This window comes from Pistacia vera, unplaced genomic scaffold, assembly GCF_008641045.1.
Source record: "Pistacia vera cultivar Batoury unplaced genomic scaffold, PisVer_v2 Contig927, whole genome shotgun sequence".
Classification (NCBI taxonomy): Eukaryota; Viridiplantae; Streptophyta; class Magnoliopsida; order Sapindales; family Anacardiaceae; genus Pistacia; species Pistacia vera.
This window is the reverse complement of record NW_022196809.1, coordinates 297993-316376: the sequence shown is the minus strand read 5'-3', so window position 1 is coordinate 316376 and position 18384 is coordinate 297993. Positions and strand designations below refer to the sequence as shown.

At 36.8% G+C, this 18384-nt stretch overlaps 1 protein-coding gene and 1 long non-coding RNA gene across 8 annotated transcripts; both read left to right on the top strand.

The window, feature by feature from the left end:
* The first annotated feature begins 646 nt into the window (after nucleotides 1-646).
* LOC116120146 lies at nucleotides 647-4465 on the top strand. 7 transcript variants are annotated; one of them, XR_004126502.1, is made up of 9 exons: nucleotides 679-707; nucleotides 940-950; nucleotides 1247-1414; nucleotides 1590-1651; nucleotides 1933-2588; nucleotides 2754-2814; nucleotides 2893-3561; nucleotides 3641-3728; nucleotides 3823-4465. It is a non-coding gene; the product is annotated as an uncharacterized LOC116120146 (long non-coding RNA). The 7 variants fall into 7 exon arrangements; XR_004126500.1 differs by having other exon boundaries at nucleotides 647-707; nucleotides 940-1414; XR_004126501.1 differs by lacking the exon at nucleotides 679-707 and having other exon boundaries at nucleotides 764-950.
* Nucleotides 4466-12570: 8105 nt separating this feature from the next.
* Nucleotides 12571-13116, top strand: LOC116120141 (pectinesterase inhibitor-like). Its single transcript, XM_031406078.1, has one exon. The coding sequence runs from the start codon at nucleotides 12571-12573 to the stop codon at nucleotides 13114-13116; it is 546 nt and encodes a 181-aa protein (XP_031261938.1).
* Nucleotides 13117-18384: the final 5268 nt, after the last annotated feature.

The following is an 18384-nucleotide window of genomic DNA, read 5'->3' as shown; positions in this document are numbered from 1 at the left end:
TTGTTTATTTTTTAGCGGTTCAAGCAACAACATCAGATATAGTTCTATTTTTTACCTTGAGGAATACCAAGTTCCTTTTCTTTGGCAATAATCAGGGATTCACGTTTCCGTAAATCGAATATTACATGCATGGTTGAGCCTGTTATTTCTAACAAAGCATTCATAATATCTATGTTCATCACTCTGGTAGTGTTGAGTTTGTCCAGCGTGGCTTTAAGGTTTTGTAGAATACCTTCCAGTTCAGGCGGACCAGCTGATGTTGAAACAATTTCTCTCGCCATTACAATTGTTATTACAATCTTCAATTTATAACTAAACTTTATGTATTTTTCTTATGAATAAAAGATAACAACTCTCTCATTATGCCAGAAGATACTCTACTTTAATCCAACCGAAAACTTTCTAAAGAAAAATTTTTTAAACATAAAAAACCCCTATAAAATAATAATAATAATAACAAAATATTTTATTATAATTAATATTTGACATTTTTTTTTATAAAATAATAATCGTTTACGATTTCTTAAAATATAAAAATTCAATAATAAAATAAAAATAATTTAATAAATAAACCTGCGCAATGCTTAGACGTGCTATCTAGTATATATATAAGGTTGAAGTAGACTATTTCTCACGAGTGCTGAGAATTGGTATATGATTGTGACGTAGGATTCCAGCAGGAATGCAGGATACACATAAGATTTCACGTAGGATTTCAGAAAATCTACATAATTGTTACAAGTGTCTATATATTATTGGTTTAGTTTGATTCATTGTTTTTGTTGAATTGAATGTCAACGGATACAGATGTGGATGTCCCTTCTTCACATCAACCCAAACGTTTCACATTCACACTTTAAAATTTAAATATCTTTTGATACGTTTCACATTCACATTAAATATTTTTTGATTCACTGTTTTTGTTGAATTGAATGTCAGGGGGTACAGAGGTGGGTGTCCCTTCACATTAACTGTTTTTGTTGTGTGTACAATGGTCATCGAAAAATTCCATCAACAACCTCTATCTCCAGATCATACCCAGCACCTGTTTGAAGAAATGCCTCACTCAGCATCCCAGCCCAACACAGAACACATTGCACGCGTAGGGGATGGTTTCCGATGCCACCACACCAAAACCCCTCTATCGACCCCTTTTGTGTTTTTTTGTTTGATTTTTTTATTTTGTTTTTTGGTCTTGTATTTTGTTTTCTGTTTTATTATTATTATTGAAATGGCGCGATTTTAGGTGGTGGATGGCTGCTATGCCAGATTTGAGGTGTGGTGATTGTGATATTTGGAATGGAGTGACAATTGAGAAATGGGTTTGTTTCATCTGCTCAGCCTATATTGAGACAAGCCAATTTTAAGGGTGCGAAGTTACTAGGTGCTAGCTTCTTTGATGCAGATTTAACAGGTAATTTTTTTCTCAAGGAATAAAGTAATGAGGTTTTATTTTATATTTGATCTTTGCATTATTCCTCATCATTAAGCAATAAATTAAATTCACATGAGTATGGCAGCAGGGGCTTTTTTCGGGGGCTAATTTAGTAGTGTCTATTATCTATTGCTTTTCCTTTTTCGTTTATCAGGGGCTGATCTTTTGGATGCTGATCTAAGAGGGGCAGACTTTTCATTGGCAAATGTGACAAAGGTGAATTTATCTATTTATGCTTTTCAGATCATTCTTAAAAAAGTTTTCCTAGTTTCCTTCTGATGTATATGCACATGTTTGAAAGGAGCAGTTTTTGTGGTGACTGGTAAATTTGTTTGATATTAATTATATTAATATGAGTACTGTTTATTGAATTCTGTCGACATCTCTGATCTCTCCAAGTTTCCTGCGTTTGGGGAGCAGTGATACAACTAAGTAGCACTACGTAATATTGAAGCTTTGTGTGACGTTGTGATGCATGTCCTTGCTAATTTCTGCAGGTAAATCTAAGCAATGCTAACTTGGATGGGGCACTTGCTACTGGGAACACATCTTTCGAGGGATCAAACATAACTGGTGCTGTAGAAACCATTTGTGGTGATTTTTTTTTTTTTTTTTTTTTTTAAATAGCTAAACTGTTAATAGTTCATTACATTTCTTGAGTCAATCAGTTAGGGGTCATACTCATTGTATTCAACATAGCCAATTTGCCCAATCTACTAAATTATGTTACTTTAGCAATAAGCTGCTGGCAAAGAGAACAACATGTTTAAGAAAACAATATGAACAAATAATATATAAAGAGTGAAACTCACTAGCAAAGATGTTATGTCAGTGAACCTATAAAACATTTGGCTCTTTCAATTCAATTATTGTGACTGATTTACTTATATAAGATACCGTGGAGTTTTTTAATGAGATATTGTTTTGTTTGAAACATTGACCTGCATATTTTGATTCATAAACAGACAACTTCTTTGAATAAATTAATTAAATATCAACTGAAAGGACAATATTGTTTTTCATGTCCTATGTATTGTGAACAGGAATTTTACATTTTATATTTCTCCAGCAAAGGACATTTTATTTGGGTAGGGATTGTAAACGCGCTCGATCACCCACTTACACACGTTCACACACATTTGTTAAAGTTGAGGTTAGCTGCTTTAAAGTTTGCTTCTCCATTTTTATATTGTAATTGAGCTTCTATCTGTTCCAGAAAACAACCGGTAATATATTGTTTGTCTTGGACAATTTAAATATGAGCTTTGTTAAATCCTGCAGTGGTTTGTTTTGGCTGATTTCCTTTGTCCGGTAACAGACTCTACAGATGTGCCTTTGAGAGATGATCAACGGGAATACCTTTGCAAAGTTGCAGATGGGTAAGTCGACTTTAATTTGTTGCACTATTTTCTTCTAATGTGTAATCATTTCTGATTACGGCAACCCTTCGTGATTAGCGTAAATTCAACAACCGGCAATGCAACACGTGACACATTACTTTGCAACTAGAATTTCTTTACTCATGTACAGAGAGGGAGCATCGTTCCTATCGATTAATCTGTAACTGCAGCAATTTGAGAGGCTTATGTTAAACTTGAACAACAAACCCGAGCATGTAATAAATTGTATTGTGTTTTGAACTATTAGACTGTCCTATGTATCAAATGGAAACTTCTTGGTTATTTGAAGAAATTTGTTCTAGGTTTTGGATCGATGGATTTTTCAAATGTAATTATAAATGCATTCAATGCCAGCGGTTCTATTTGATTTAAATTTCATTCTATTGGAATATACTAATGTGCATTTTGACATATTGGAATAATACTGAAGCTGCCAATTTTGTTGCTTCTCAGCCTTTGAAATGAAAACAAAATTCATGGAAGAGAAGATAATCAGATATTCATGGATTTATACTATATTAGTTGTTTGTGTTTTATGAGGATCTGAACGATTTTGCTTGAGACCACCGACATAACCATGTTCAAGTGATTTGATTGGAGAAGATGGATGTGATTGACTTGGAAGATGAGACAATAGATGCTGAGATACTCAATTCTATGGCAGTGACAAATGAACACTTCAAGACTGCTCTTGGAACAAGCAACCCATCGGCTCTACGAGAAACTGTGAGTATTATCAAGATATTTCTACTTTGACCTTCTTTACTGTTAGGATATTTTTTTCATTGGTTGAGTATCTGATCAGCAATTTTGTGATAAATGTGCTGGAAGTGCCCAATGTCAGTTGGGAGGATATTGGAGGACTTGAGAATGTTAAGAGGGAACTCCAAGAGGTAAATGCAATTGCTTCATGGATGACATACTTGCCATGCTTTCATTCATTTCTGTACAGTCAAAATTTTGATGTATTCATATTTGGGTATAAAGACTGTTCAATATCCAGTGGAGCATGCATCCTGAGAAATTTGGAATGTCACCCTCAAAGGGAGTGCTCTTCTTAGTTTTATCAGTTGATAACTCTCACTGGCTGGGTGAAGCATTTTTAATCCTTAGATTGCTGCAAATTGCAGTATTGAAGTTTGAGTTTACTATACAATAATCATTTTTCTGAAAAATAAAATTTTGCAATATGATCTGCCTATTTGTTCATTTTCAAGTTTGTATTGCTCGATTATGCCTGTGTTGTTTTTCTCTGAATGAAGAAATAAATGTGAACATTATGTGCTATAAAATGTATTGTGTTCTCTGTACTGCATGATGATAATCATTGTTTGTAATTATCCCTTGGTATTGAGTGAGTTTACAGATTCTTGACAAGTAATGAATTTGTTCCCTCAACAAGAAGAACAGGATTATACCAAGGCACATTCAGATGGCCGTTAGGAACGATGAGGAGTTGAGCAAGTTGATGGGGTCTGTGACAATTGCAAATAGAGGTGTTTTGCCGAATATTCATCAGAATCCGCTGCTCAAGAAAACTGGGACTGAAAAGAGAGAGATCAGATCTGTCTCTTAGGAGTTTTGCGGATTATAAGAATAGTTTAGGTTGATTTTGTTGATAAGCATGTAGTGAAAGTTGATTTCATTCTTCAATGTGTAAATCTCATATTGGACTAATGAGTAAAAATCTCATCTTTCTTTTCAATTTTTATAATTATTGGGATTGTTTAGAATGTTAAGGTTCAATATAAAATGAACTTCAATATAAAAAAGTATATATTTAAAATACAAAAAAACCAATAATAATACAAGAAAATATAATAAATATACCCGTGCAATGAGCCGGTGTGCCATCTAGTATAAATAAATTTGTGATGATAAAAATTATTTAAAAATGAGATTTCTTAAGTTTATTAATGAAGTGGCATTACATCCGCCCTCCAATTAATCAAAGGAAAATCCATTAAAAAAGATTGCATCAATTGGATACATTGTTAGTATTTTCCAATGGCTGCATCCCAAATTCTCCACAACCGTTTATAAAATCAGTGAAACCATTACCTCCACCACCATCACCACCGCCCCGGCCGCCCCCACCACCAAATCTAAACCCGTGAACAGAAGCATTTTCCACTGTAGCCCCTCTTATTCTAACCATTACCATAATCTTTTTATTTGTGAAGGTGGTGGAAACTCATATGGTGATTGTGAAGGTGGTGCTTTTGATGATGATGATGAGGAGGAGGAGGATTATACTCCACTCCATTGTTGCACTCTGAAGTTTTTGCCATCTCATGAGGCCATACTCTAGACGGGTTTCTTGTTAGCTCCAGCAACGAATCCCTCACATGATCAGCTTGAAGCATCTCGCTATCTATTTTCTGCCACCAAGAAGTTCATAATAATTAGAACAATTAAAATGAAAAGAGTAGTTTTAATTTTGCTATCTAAAAACGTGTTCATAATTTTGCCGTTACTTTGAACACATTAGAACCAAGTCCCCTAAAATGGGTTATATTTGCATTTGTCACTTCCAAACCCAATGAATTCAAAGCTTCCATCAATTTTACAAATCCAGCAGGCTTATGTTCGCAAAACACTTTGATAAGACTCCCTGCACTGATAACAAACAATAGCCAAACAGTACAATATAACAAAATATATCCACTTCAAATAAGCCTCAACCAAGTATATTAATGGAGAAAAACAAAGAACAATCAAAACAAGTGATAAACTCAACAGATAGATCCCAGCAATTCGAGGAGCTGGGGACCTCCCACAATGACCTATTTGATCTCTATCTCCCTTCACCCAAAACTGACCCTTTATTTATACTACCTTCATGACTCCTAACAACTTTGATTCCCTTTCATACGTGGCCGTAACCAACTTCTCTAACAACCAACAATAAGGCACTTCACACTCTTTACCCTTTCTGACCCTATTGTCCCTTATGCCGTTGTGTTTGTAAACGTGCTTAATGGGGGGTCTATCAATACCACCCCCCCCCCCCCCAACCCCAAACCCCCCAAAAAAAGCGCCCCTTCATCAAGAGGTGGAAATGAGGGAATTGCAGTTTAATTACGTCATAAGCCTCCCACGATGCTTCAAATGGAGCCAAATCTTTCCACTTTATAAGGACTTCCCGAGAATCATTGAGTAAAGTGCAGACAGACAACACCTCTTCTGGTTGAACCAGGAGTTCCATATCTTCGGAGAGGCAGCGTGGCAGGGGCTGGATGGGTACTGATGTGTGCAGGCTGCGTTTCAGTTGAGATATGTGAAAAACTGGATGAATTTTGGCCATAGGAGGCAGCTCTAATCTGTAAGCAACTTGTCCAATCTTTTCTAGTATAGGGAAAGGGTCGTAAAACCTGGGGCTAAGTTTTTCATTTAGTTTCTTGGCCAAGGATTTGAAACGGTATGGTTGGAGCTTCAAATACACTTGGTCTCCTGGTTGAAAACTGATATCCCTACGGTGCAAGTCAGTTGTTCCCTTCATCTGTGCTTGGGCTACCGCCAGGTTATGCTTTAGTTCATCCAGAATTGAATTGCGGGTGGCCATTTGCTGGTTGACTTCTTCCACAGTGGAAGGGCAATCGGTAAATCTAAGAAGAGTTGGGGGATCTCTCCCGTATAAGGCTTTGAATGGAGTCATTTTAATGGAGCTGTGGAATGTGGTATTGTACCAAAATTCTACCTATGACAACCATCTATGCCACTGCCGTGGCTGTGAACTACAGAAACAACGCAAATAAGTTTCCAAACAGCGGTTGACGACCTCCGTCTGACCATCGGTTTGAGGATGGTATGCAGAACTAAACTTTAGTGAAGTACCAGCTGCTTTGAACAATTCCTGCCAAAATTGGCTAAGAAAGATTCTGTCTCGGTCTGAAACTATGGACTTGGGAAATCCGTGGAGCTTCACAATCTCAGAAATAAAAATGGCAGCAACATCCTTAGCGCTGTAAGGATGGCACAGTGAGAGAAAATGTCCATATTTAGTAAATCGGTTTGAGAGCAGAATATTTGTTTAATTGGCAAATGGAACACCTCTGTACAAACTCTTGAACATCCTTTTTAATACCATCCCAAAACACAACATTTATCAACTTCTTATAGGTTCTGAAAAAGCCTGAATGCTGCACCCCCCCCCCCCCCCCCCCCCCCCCCCCCCCCCCCCCCCCCCCGCGGACTGCTGTGAAATTCATCTAGAAGCCTAGGAATGAACTTCAAACATTTGGGTAAAACCAAGCTGTTTTTGCAGATGAGGCAGCCACAGCGAAAACCATAATAGGGACGGCTGGATTGGTCAAAAAGAAGGTCTTGGATGATTGCTTGGAGCTTCGGATCTTGCTGTGCTTCAGCTGCTAACTCATCCGATTCTGAAAACTATACTACTGAAATGGCCTCTAACTCAGCTTCTAATTCAACCCTCTCTCCCCGTCTAGACAAGGCATCAGCCACCTGGTTTGAGCTTCCAGGTTGGTAATGGATTTCGAAGGAAAATCCTAAGAGCTTGGAAATCCACTTTTGCTGTTCGGGTGTCTTAACACGCTGATCTGTCAGAAACTGTAGGCTGCATTGATCCGATTTAATGATAAATTTGTGCCCACTAAGGTAATGGCTCCACTTGTGGACAACAAACACGATTGCCATCAGCTCCCTCTCGTATGCAGATTTTTGTCGGGACTGTTTGGAAAAAACCTGGCTGATGAAGGCAATGGGCTGCTGATTTTGGACCAGGACAGCCCCAATTCCTTGTCCAGATGTGTCTGAGTGAACCTCAAAAGGAAGGGTGAAATCTGGAATTGCCAGCACCGAAACCGAAGTCATTGCCATTTTAAGAGTCTCAAAGGCCCGTTGTGCTTGATCATCCCATGCAAAGGAGTCCTTTCGTAGCAGCTGTGTCAACGGCTATGCGATTAAACCATAATTCTTCATGAAAGGGCGATAGTAACCAATTAACCCTAAAAACCCCCTTAGTCCTTTGATTGTACATGGGACCGGCCAAGTCAGCATTGAATCAATTTTTTGTGGGTTAGCCTCTACCCTTTTTGCTGAAATCAAGTGACCCAAATACTCCAATCTCCATCGGCCAAACATACACTTCTTGTAATTTATTACCAGCTCATGCTTGGTAAGAATTTGGAAGGTATGTCGCATGTGGACCAGATGAGTCTACAAATCAGGGCTGTAAATCAAGATATCATCAAAAAACACAAGTATAAATTTCCTCAAGACTGGTTTAAATATAGTATTCATTAAGGCTTAAAAAGTTGAGGGGGCATTGGTCAATCCGAATGGCATGACCAGGAACTCGTAATGCCCTTCATGGGTCCTGAAAGTTGTCTTAGGAACATCCTCTTCTCTAACCCTAATCTAGTGGTAACCTGACTTTAGGTCCAATTTCGTGAAAATGGCTGCCCCTGAAAGTTCATCCAGCAGTTCATCAATGGAAGGGATTGGAAATTTGTCAAGGATAGTAATGTTATTCAGGGCCTTATAGTCCACACAAAATTGCCAACTCCCATCTTTCTTCTTAACTAACAACACGGGACTAGCAAAGGGACTGGTACTGGGTTGTATAATCCTTACCACCAGCATCTCTCCCACCAATCTTTCGATTTCATTTTTTTGGTTATAGGAATATTTGTATGGGCGAATGTTAGGAGGTTTTGCATGGGCTTCTAATACTATAGTGTGGTCAGTGGGTCTTTTGGGAGGTAGCTGAGTAGGCTATTCAAACAGATGATTAAATTTGTGTACCACTGTTGCTACTACCGGATCCATGTTCTCTTCTGTTTCTTCTTCCTTGACACCAATGGAACAAAATTCAACCATATATCCCGCATCCTCCTGCTGTAGGGATTTCAACATTGCCTTTAAGGACACAACCTTCTTGACTAATGACGGATCCCCTTGTAAAACCACCTTCTTTCCCTCACTGATAAAACCCTTTGTCATATTTCTCCAATTCGCACAAACATCCCCCAATGTACTGAGCCACGAAACCCTCAATACTATCTCTGCCCCTCCTAACTCAAATGGGAAATAGTCCTGGCACACTTCAATCCCTTGTATCCTCAATTTAACTCTTCTACAAATTCCCTCCCCTCTGACAGTAAAACCCATTCCCTACCATCACTCCAAAGGATTTTCCTTTTCCACTGCTAAACCTAATTTTCGCACCAAGTCATGCGAAATGAAATTGTGGGAAGCCCCATTGTCCACTAACACAATCACCTCTGTACTTCCAATCTCCCCTTTCAATTTTAAGGTTTTATCGGTGGTTACCCCAACTATTGAGTGCATAAACAGGGCAAGAGGATTACCTTCATCGTCATTTTCTGAGGTAGGTTCAGGCGTGCTTTTGTCGTTTGCGGTCACGTCGTCGTCAGTCACTAGCAAAATCTGGATTGATTTGCTCCTACAACGGTGGTTTGGTCCGAACTTTTCATCACAGCAGAAGCAAAGACCCTTTTCTCGTTTCTGTTGCATTTCAACGTCAGTCATTCATTGGAAAGTGTTCCTACGAAAGCTCGATGCTGTCGTCTCACCGAATCGATTCCTGTCATGAAATCGATTTAGGGAAATTGGTTGCCCTAACTCTGTACGTGTCGGGTTGGACCAATAAGTGGTGTGATCTGGATCTGGGCTTGGAGTGACCCGGGTATACGTGTCCAACTTATTCCCTTGGGCCTTCGCAAATTTGGGCCTGTTCTTTTCAAGGACCCAATTCCTTTCCTCCACACGGTGAGCCTGGTCCATTAAAGCAAAGAGTGTAGTAGGCTGAGTCAGGCGAATTTCAGCCCTGACTTCTTCCTTCAGCTCATTTGTGAACACTCCCATCAGTATGTCTTCTCCTACCTCACGCAAGGGGGCTGCGTGAGCTTCAAAATTTTCCCTGTACTCAATCACTATACCAATCTGCTTCAGAGCTACCAAAGCTTCATAAGATGATCCTTTAAATGATGGTCTGAACCTCTCCACCATAGCAGTCTTGAACTCAGTCCAAATACTAATGGGTTCTTTGGACTTTACCCACTGATACTGGTTCAGGGCACGACCTTCCATACACACAGCGGCTGCTGCTACTTTGTCACCCTCCTCATATTGATTCACTGAAAAATACCGATCAGCTATGAATGTCCATCCATACAGATCTTCCCCATTGAATATGGGCAGTTCCAATTTTTTAACCTTCGAGTTCTCTCCCTCCTTGTTCTTATCACTTCCCCTACTGCCACTACTGTTTGAAGAATCATATGCCTTCGAAGGATCAGAGTGAGCTACCTTTTCTTTATCGTTATTCAGATTTGTATCCCTCTCTTCCCTCGGTCTCATCCACTCGCGCAACTCTGCTAAGTACCCCTTAATGCACCCTAGCTCTTCCCTTACAGTTCCCATTTCTTTCTCAACGTTCTCCATTCCTTTTTCCAAAACTTCAACTCTGTTCTCCATCTTCGATTTAACCATTACCTGAACGAAGCTCTGATACCACTTGATAAGACTCCCTGCATTGATAAAAAACAATAGCCAAACAGTACAATATAACAGAATATATCCACTTCAAACAACCCTCAACCAAGCATATTAATGGAGAAAAACAAAGAACAATCAAAACAAGTGATAAACTCAACAGATAGATCCCAGCAATTCGAGAAGCTGGGGACCTCCCACAATGACCTATTTGATCTCTATCTCCCTTCACCCAAAACTGACCCTTTATTTATACTACCTTCATGACTCCTAACAACTTTGATTCCCCTTCATACGTGGCCGTAACCAACTTCTCTAATCAACCAGTAGCAAGGCACCTCACACTCTTTACCCCTTTTTGACCCTATTGTCCCTTATGCCCTTGTGTTTGTAAACGTGCTTAATGGGGGGTCTATCACACTTTAACAAAGAACTCATTTCCATCTAATGGAGCCACTTCAACTTGCACCTTCAAATGTACATTTGTTCCATACATTAAAATTAACATATTGAAAGTCTAATTTAAGAGAGGAAGAAGATATTATATTTAGATTTTAGAGTACATTATCTCCATTTGTTGTGTCTTGTCATTAGTGATTTCTAGGTCTTGATTCTGAACTTTAGGAAGAGTACTGCCATTACCTGAAGCAGTTGTACCCACATGAAACCCACCACTTTGACTGAAAATCTCTGGCTTCACGATGTTGTGGTTAACATTCATGCTTGCATTATTGTTCTTGGCGCTCCCTTTATCATCTGAATTCTCCTCCAGTTCATCTTGAAGCTCTTTTATTTCCTTTAGCAAATCCTTTATGAAGTCTATTGCGTCACCAAGGATTGAAGCTTTATCCATCTAAAAACATCAAACATAAAATCATTCTATAATATTGATACAATTTATTGTTAGAAGATAAAAGATCAAATTAAAAGGAAGAATGGTTTACTTTTGAAATTTTCGGAACCAAAGCTCGAAGAGCATAAAGCCTATCATTAAGTTTCTTCCTTCTTTTCCTCTCAGCTACAAGGTTTTTAGCTTGAGGTCCCTTCCCTGTTCTCCGACGATACTTGGCATCATCCTCATCATCAATCTGGTCACTGCAATCTGAGATTGAATCTGACCGTCCATTCTCATGCACATTATTAACTGGTGATGAGAAATTAGCATCCATGTTGCTTGTAGTAACCATTGCAGCTTCCTGCTCCATTGATACTCATGTTTATATAGATGAAGACGTAGGTAAAGTGTTTGCATGAGAAAGAAGAGAGTTTGTGGATAGTTGTTTGGTAGGTGACGCTTAGCATGAGAAAGAGAATTTTTTATATAATATACGAGCAGGAGTATATTGCATGACCTTAACCACCTTTTAAAGTATTCAATCTAAAAAATATCAACTGTAATTCTAAACTAAACTAATTATATAGATCCTGAGACAAGGAGAAGATGTAAGATGCTCCTTTGCACACGAAACGGTGCTGTACAAAGCAAGTTTTATTTTTATGTGGGATGGACAGAGCTAGGCCAGTTACTATCCCACGAAATATAATTCACTTGATACAGTTATTATCCATTCTTAAATAAATAATTATAATTTTTAATTTGCATTATTATTTTTTATTTATTAAACCACTTGAAACTTGTAAATAAAATGATAACGTGGCCACGTAAATCATTTACATGCAAATAAAATGATGATGTATGTAGCAATGGCATAACAAACTAGAAACTTGCTGCCATTACGGAGAAATTGATCACCGAAGAAGTTGCAATATTAAATCAGTGGATCACCCTAAAATATATTACAAATTTCACATGTGACGATGTGTTAAATAATATATATATGTATCTTATGTAAATAAAGTGATGACGTGTTAAATAATATAACTACACCACACGTGTGGTGACACTTGGAACATAAAATTTGATATTATCTTGGTATAAGTAGCACTATTCTACATTTATCTTTGGTATAACTGAAACAAAGATGAGTGTGTGCATATTTTGGTGTAGATTCTACCATGAATAGCAAATAATTTTACTATAAATATATACTAAGCATTAATGCTCCTGTATTTGAAAATAGAAAAATAGTTTAACACTTTCACTGTAAACTGTGATATTCTATACTCTAAAAGACATAAATGCAAATCTGTCACTGTCAATATATTTTGATGCTTATCTTCACAAATAAGACTCCCTCTTGATCTATTACATAAAGGTCTTCCTATAGCAATAATTCTCCAAAAAGCACAAAAATGGCTTCTTTCAAACGCTACTTCTTTCGGGCTTCAATCCTACTGGGGATGCTATTCGTTGCACCTTCATTAGCAAGGCTAAATGAGAAGGTGACAAAGGGTGTTATTAATGATATTTGTTCCAAGACACAGAATCCTTCTTTCTGCTTGGGGGTTCTTAATCAAGCTCCTGGAGCAAGTACTGCAGATCTTCCAGGTCTAGCCAAAATCATTATTGACTTGGCAACTTCTAATGCTACAGAAACTCTTCAAATAATCCAATCATTAGTCCCAAAAACAACTAATACTAAACTTAAGGAGGGATACGCAACTTGCTCTGAGCATTATGATAATGCCATTGGTGACCTTGGTGATGCTCAACAACACTTGAAAACTGGTGATCCAATGGGTGTCAATTTATCAGCTTCAGCTTCCATGGATGAAGCCGGCGATTGTGATGATGAATTAAAAGGGCTCCCAGCGGATCCTACAGTCCTGAAGGGCAACCAGGATCTAAATAACATTTGTAGTATTATTTTGGTTATTGCTAACCTTATACCCCGATGAAACGTGTTTGTTTCTAACAAATTGCTTTAGTCACAGTGGCAGATGTATCCATCAAGTATGGATTTCAACACAGATTCTAATTTAATAAAGTTTTAAGAGCAGTTTGCAGTCAATAACTCCAAAACTTTTTTTCTCTATTAACATTATGAGCAGACTCCACTTATGGAGTGTTGTCTAAGCTTATAAGCTGGTTAAACTAGTTTATAAGCTCTAAAATTAAACTGATCTGTTTGTTTATAATTTTTTTTGAGCTTATAAGCAAAAAAAAATAAGTTGGGGAAGGTACCTTTTTTTTTTTTTTTTTTTTGCTTATAAGCACTTTACTTATAAGCTAGTTTGACCAAGTATATTATCACATTATCCTTGTTTAATTTTAAAATTCCATAGTATACCCTTATTTAACGTAGTACATTTTTTACTCATTTTATAATAAAATATACTTATAAGCCACATTTTATCAAACACGTCAATTATTTATCAGTCACTTATAAGTACTTTAACCAAACACGTAATTGCTTAAAATTTCAAATGCTTATAAGCTAAAATTAGCTTATGAGCATCTGTTGTTTATAAGCTAATTTTCATAAGCTCAGACAAACACCCCCCTAGTCAATCATATTTGGATGGAGTACTTGGTATTATTACGGTCATGAATACGTTATTAAAACTAATTACGGTCATGAATACGTTTTGAGTGGTTTGATACACTTTGATCATTAAAAAAAAAAAAAAAAAAAAAAGCTATTAAAATAAAAGATAATTATTTAATTACAAATATTAATAACAATAAATATTATTTTGGGTTTGATTTTGATAGAATACTGGATGTTATTACAACTATGAATACGCCATTAATATCAAAAAATAAAACAAAAGGACTTGGAGGGTAAAGGTCTATAATTGGATTCGAGTCTGGAGAATCTTCCATCCTTGCTAAATCCATTAGTAATGCTCTGTAAATAGAATTGTCCTTTCACGTTTTCTTTTTTAGTATTTTTTTATACAAATTATTTATTTATTTTTGCTAATTTATTTCATTGCCCAGTATTTATGTATTATTATATTTAATAAATACTATATAGTATAGCATTCATTTTGACGCTCAGATATAGATATAAGAAGCTAGCCTTATCATGCTCTATTTAATGGAGTATGACAAGTCATTTAACTTAATGACTAATGCAAGACATGTCATCCACCTTATTAGATTGTCCTATAAATTATTACGTTATAATTAATTCAACTTCTCATTCTGTAGAAAGTAAGATCAATTCATATAGTGATCAAAATTCCAACTAATAAAAAAGAGGGCACATCATCATATAAATCACTATTTTAAAATTTCACGAAATTTAATATACAAATGTAGAAAGAAACCAGTTTTCTTATACATGTAAAGCGTCCATAAATTTATCACATTAGATCATTTGTACAGTAATGTTCCAAATCATCAAAGTCTTGTAATGTTTTACTCTACGGTTGAAATCTGAAAGGGTTACTAATGAGAATTTCCCTACACTGGCATCGAGTTCAATGTACAACTAAACCATCAAGATCGTAAAAGGTCGTATTAGAATACGATAATCACTCTTCAAATACACTGCAATATCTGAAAGACAATGAGATTAAGAGTCCTGCATTTCAAGATTCAAAATTGTCAGAGGTAATGCATATTTATAATAGACTCTTGGTAAAACACAAATCCAAAAACCCTTTTGAGTCCCAACAATTATGCTACAATCATGGAAATAGATAGCACCTAGCAACCCCATGAATCACGCCCTTAATAAGGCATTCTAAGAGCTTTGATAGGAACATACTTGTTGAGCATTTCTGACACATTAAGTAACATATCACAAATCATAACAAAACAAAAAGTAATGCTACAGTTAGAGGTGGGCATTTGGGATTGGGTTTGGTCTTAGGATCGGTCCTTGAGAGGACCAGTCCAAGGAAGTCTGATCCCAAAACAGGACCAACCCTGAGGAGAAAGGCCCGAGCCCTCCACTGGGCCCTCCTCCAAGGCCCGCCTGGGACTGGTCCCAGGCCTAGGCCCAAATTTTTTTGGATTTTTTTAATTTAGTCCACTACACAATTACATAAAACCCCCTATAAATTTTAAAATAAACATAAATTACAAGGGTTAAAATAAAATTTATTAAAAAAAAATTTACTAACGTTGGCTGCTGCCAACGGTTATAATTTATATTATAACCTTTTTCTTTTCTCATTCCCCCCCCCCCCCCCCCTCCCCCCCAAAACAACTACACTATAAATAACCCTAAAATATTTCATTTTTTCCACACCAATCAATCTCTCAACTCCAAATCTCCAATCAAATTCTCATTCAATTTATATTTATATTTATAATTTATTCATATTATTTATTTATATTATTCGTTTTTTTCTATTTTTCAATATCATCATAATTTCATATTATTATTTAATTTCTTTTCATTTTAATTATTTATTATTTTATCATAAATTTATAATGGCTTCCCCAAATGAGTTTTACGTTCCATCCACCGAAGAAATGGAAGGGTTCAATCCATTTTCACCATTTCCTCCAGAGGAAGCAGCTGCAATTCCACAACCACATTCGGTCAGGACGAGGTGTAGCCAAACACATACGAGCTGCGAGTCAATGGGCACGAGCATAGCCCAACCCCCCGACCGTCAAAAAGGGTCGTGTCCGATGTATGGCGACACTTCACCAAATCAAAACGGCCAAAGCCAAATGAGGAGGGGGAAGAATCGTGTAAGATGTGTAATATTTGTGGAACCATTATTGGCGCTAAGAAAGGGACTTTGACGATGCGACAACACGTGGAGAAGGAGCACGCCCAAATAATGTAGTTGTCGGATACATCTTCAAGCAGATTAGGTAGACAAATTCAAACTCAACTTAATTTTAATCCACAATCCTCAATTCTTTCAACATGGTAATACAATGCACATGTTGCACGAGAAGAAATAGCAAGATTCATAGTTGCTACGGACTCTTCCATTTATTTATCTGAAAATTCTTATTTTATTCACATGATTAAAATTGCATTTTGTCCAGCATATACCACTGTTAGCAGAAATACAATTAGAAGAGATATACTAAAACTAGGGGTGGAAAAAAAAACCCGAAAACTAAACCGGACCGAAACCGGATCAAAAATCTGGTTTTTTTCGGTTTCGGTTTCGGTTTGATTATTAAAAAAATCGAAAATCCGGTTCGGTTTCGGTTTTTGGCAAAATAAAATCCGATTACCCGAAACCGGTTTTCTGAACCAAATATTAAAAAAAATTATGTGGTATTGTTTTTACGTTTTTTACTCTTGTCACTGTTGTCTAACATTAACACAACAGACTAACACTACACTCATTCTCTCACTGTTGTCTAACATTAACACAACAGACTAACACTACACTCATTATCTGATTCTCAGACTTCTCACTACCACACGTTGTAGCCGCATTCTCTGTCTCTCATTCTCTGTCGGACTCACCTCACGGCTCACTCACCTCAGACCTCAGTAAGTCTCGCATTCTCTCTCAGTCTCAGTCTCTGTCTCTTACTCTCACTCTCATGCTCAATCTCATTCTTTGTCTCTCACTCTCTGTCGGACTCTCACTGTCTCTCCGTTTTCAGATCTGTGTTCTCACATCGTCGTCGCTCAGCTGCAGTCGCCGTCGTTGTCTGTTTTCGATGGCTTTTAGATCTGGATTTTCAGATCTATGTTGTCATGTCGTCTGTTTTCAGATCTGGGTTTTGACATTGAAGCATTTTGGTTTTAATTTGTATATGTACTGATGGCTAGGTTTTGACATTGAAGCATCAACACATTTTCTATATCAAATTTTGTGCAGCAGACACAACATCTCTATCTCATCTGCCACGGCCAGACATAAATGATGCATGGAAAATATTTATATTGGGACCATTAGTCTTTCTCTGCTTCAAGTTCCATTCTCTTCTGCTCTGCTTTTAAGCTTTCATTTCTTCATCTGCAAATGCAAAACCTCCCAATAAAATATGTAGATATAGAAATTCTCAGTGTTAATATCAAATTTGTGTAGCAAACAGAACAAAAAGGAAATTGCAAAACAAGATTAAACAATAGAAAAATTACTTGATTAGTACAATATTTAGCGAAAAGAAATAGCTATTCTTGTTGTTTTTGGACATAACAAGGCCATTTAGTTTGCTTGATTAGCAGTTAAAAAGAGAAAACAAACGAATTGGGCTGAAAAATGTAGCCCATAATTCATAATTGGGCCAAAAAATGCAACCCAATATTAATCCTAATTAACCAGTTCCTAATTAACCAGTTTAAAACCAATTAACCGAACCGAATTTTCGGTTTGATTCATAATCTGTTTTTAACCGAAATTGGACCGATTTCGGTTCAATTATTTTTTTGAACCGAAAATCGGTTCGGTTCAAGCTTCCGGTTAATCGGTTTTTTCCACCCCTAACTAAAACTTTATAACAAAATAAATAATAAACTTAAAAACGAATTTCAAAATTTTAGGAATATATTTATTGTACTTACATCAGACATATGAGCTTGTAGATCAAAAACCGATTTTTTAACTGTCACAGTACATTTCTTAGATCATAGTTGGGGTTTACAACAAAAATTGATGGGTTTTAAACCATTATATGAAAAACATAGTGCTGAAACTATTTATTTTACAATTTTTGAAGTTTTGTAAGAATATTTATTAACTGATAGAGTTGTAGCGCTAACTCTAGATAATGCAGCTGCTAACACCGCGGCAATCTCTTTATTTGAAAAGAGATTGGATCTGCGTGGTGAAGGCAAATTTTTTCACCAGAGACGTGCTTGCCACATCATCAATTTGATAGTTAAAACAGGTTTAGATGCTATACATTCGAAAATGGAGATGGCGCGCGTGACTATCGGATTTATCGTCGGTGGTAGCAATAAAAGATGGCAGGAGTACGTCAAATATTGTAAGCAAGAGGACCCACCGGTTCAACCTTTGAAGTTATGTACGGACATGCCTATCCGTTGGAACTCCACCTACTTGATGTTGGAAAAAGCTTTGCCAACCGCGAAATAAATTACAGATTTCGTCAACCGGAAGCAGTATCGAGAGGAAGTTGTCAACTATGATGATTGGGCAGTTTGTGAACTTTTTTATCAATTTCTTCATATTTTTTATGATGCTACTAATACATTAAGTGGTATTTATTATCCGACTACTAATTTAGTATTAGGTATTTTACTTCAAATTGCTAAAACTTTTGCT

Coding starts and splice junctions, on each gene's coding strand:
- LOC116120141 (XM_031406078.1), top strand. CDS start 12,571: ATGGCTTCTTTCAAACGCTACTTCTTTCGGGCTTCAATCCTACTGGGG.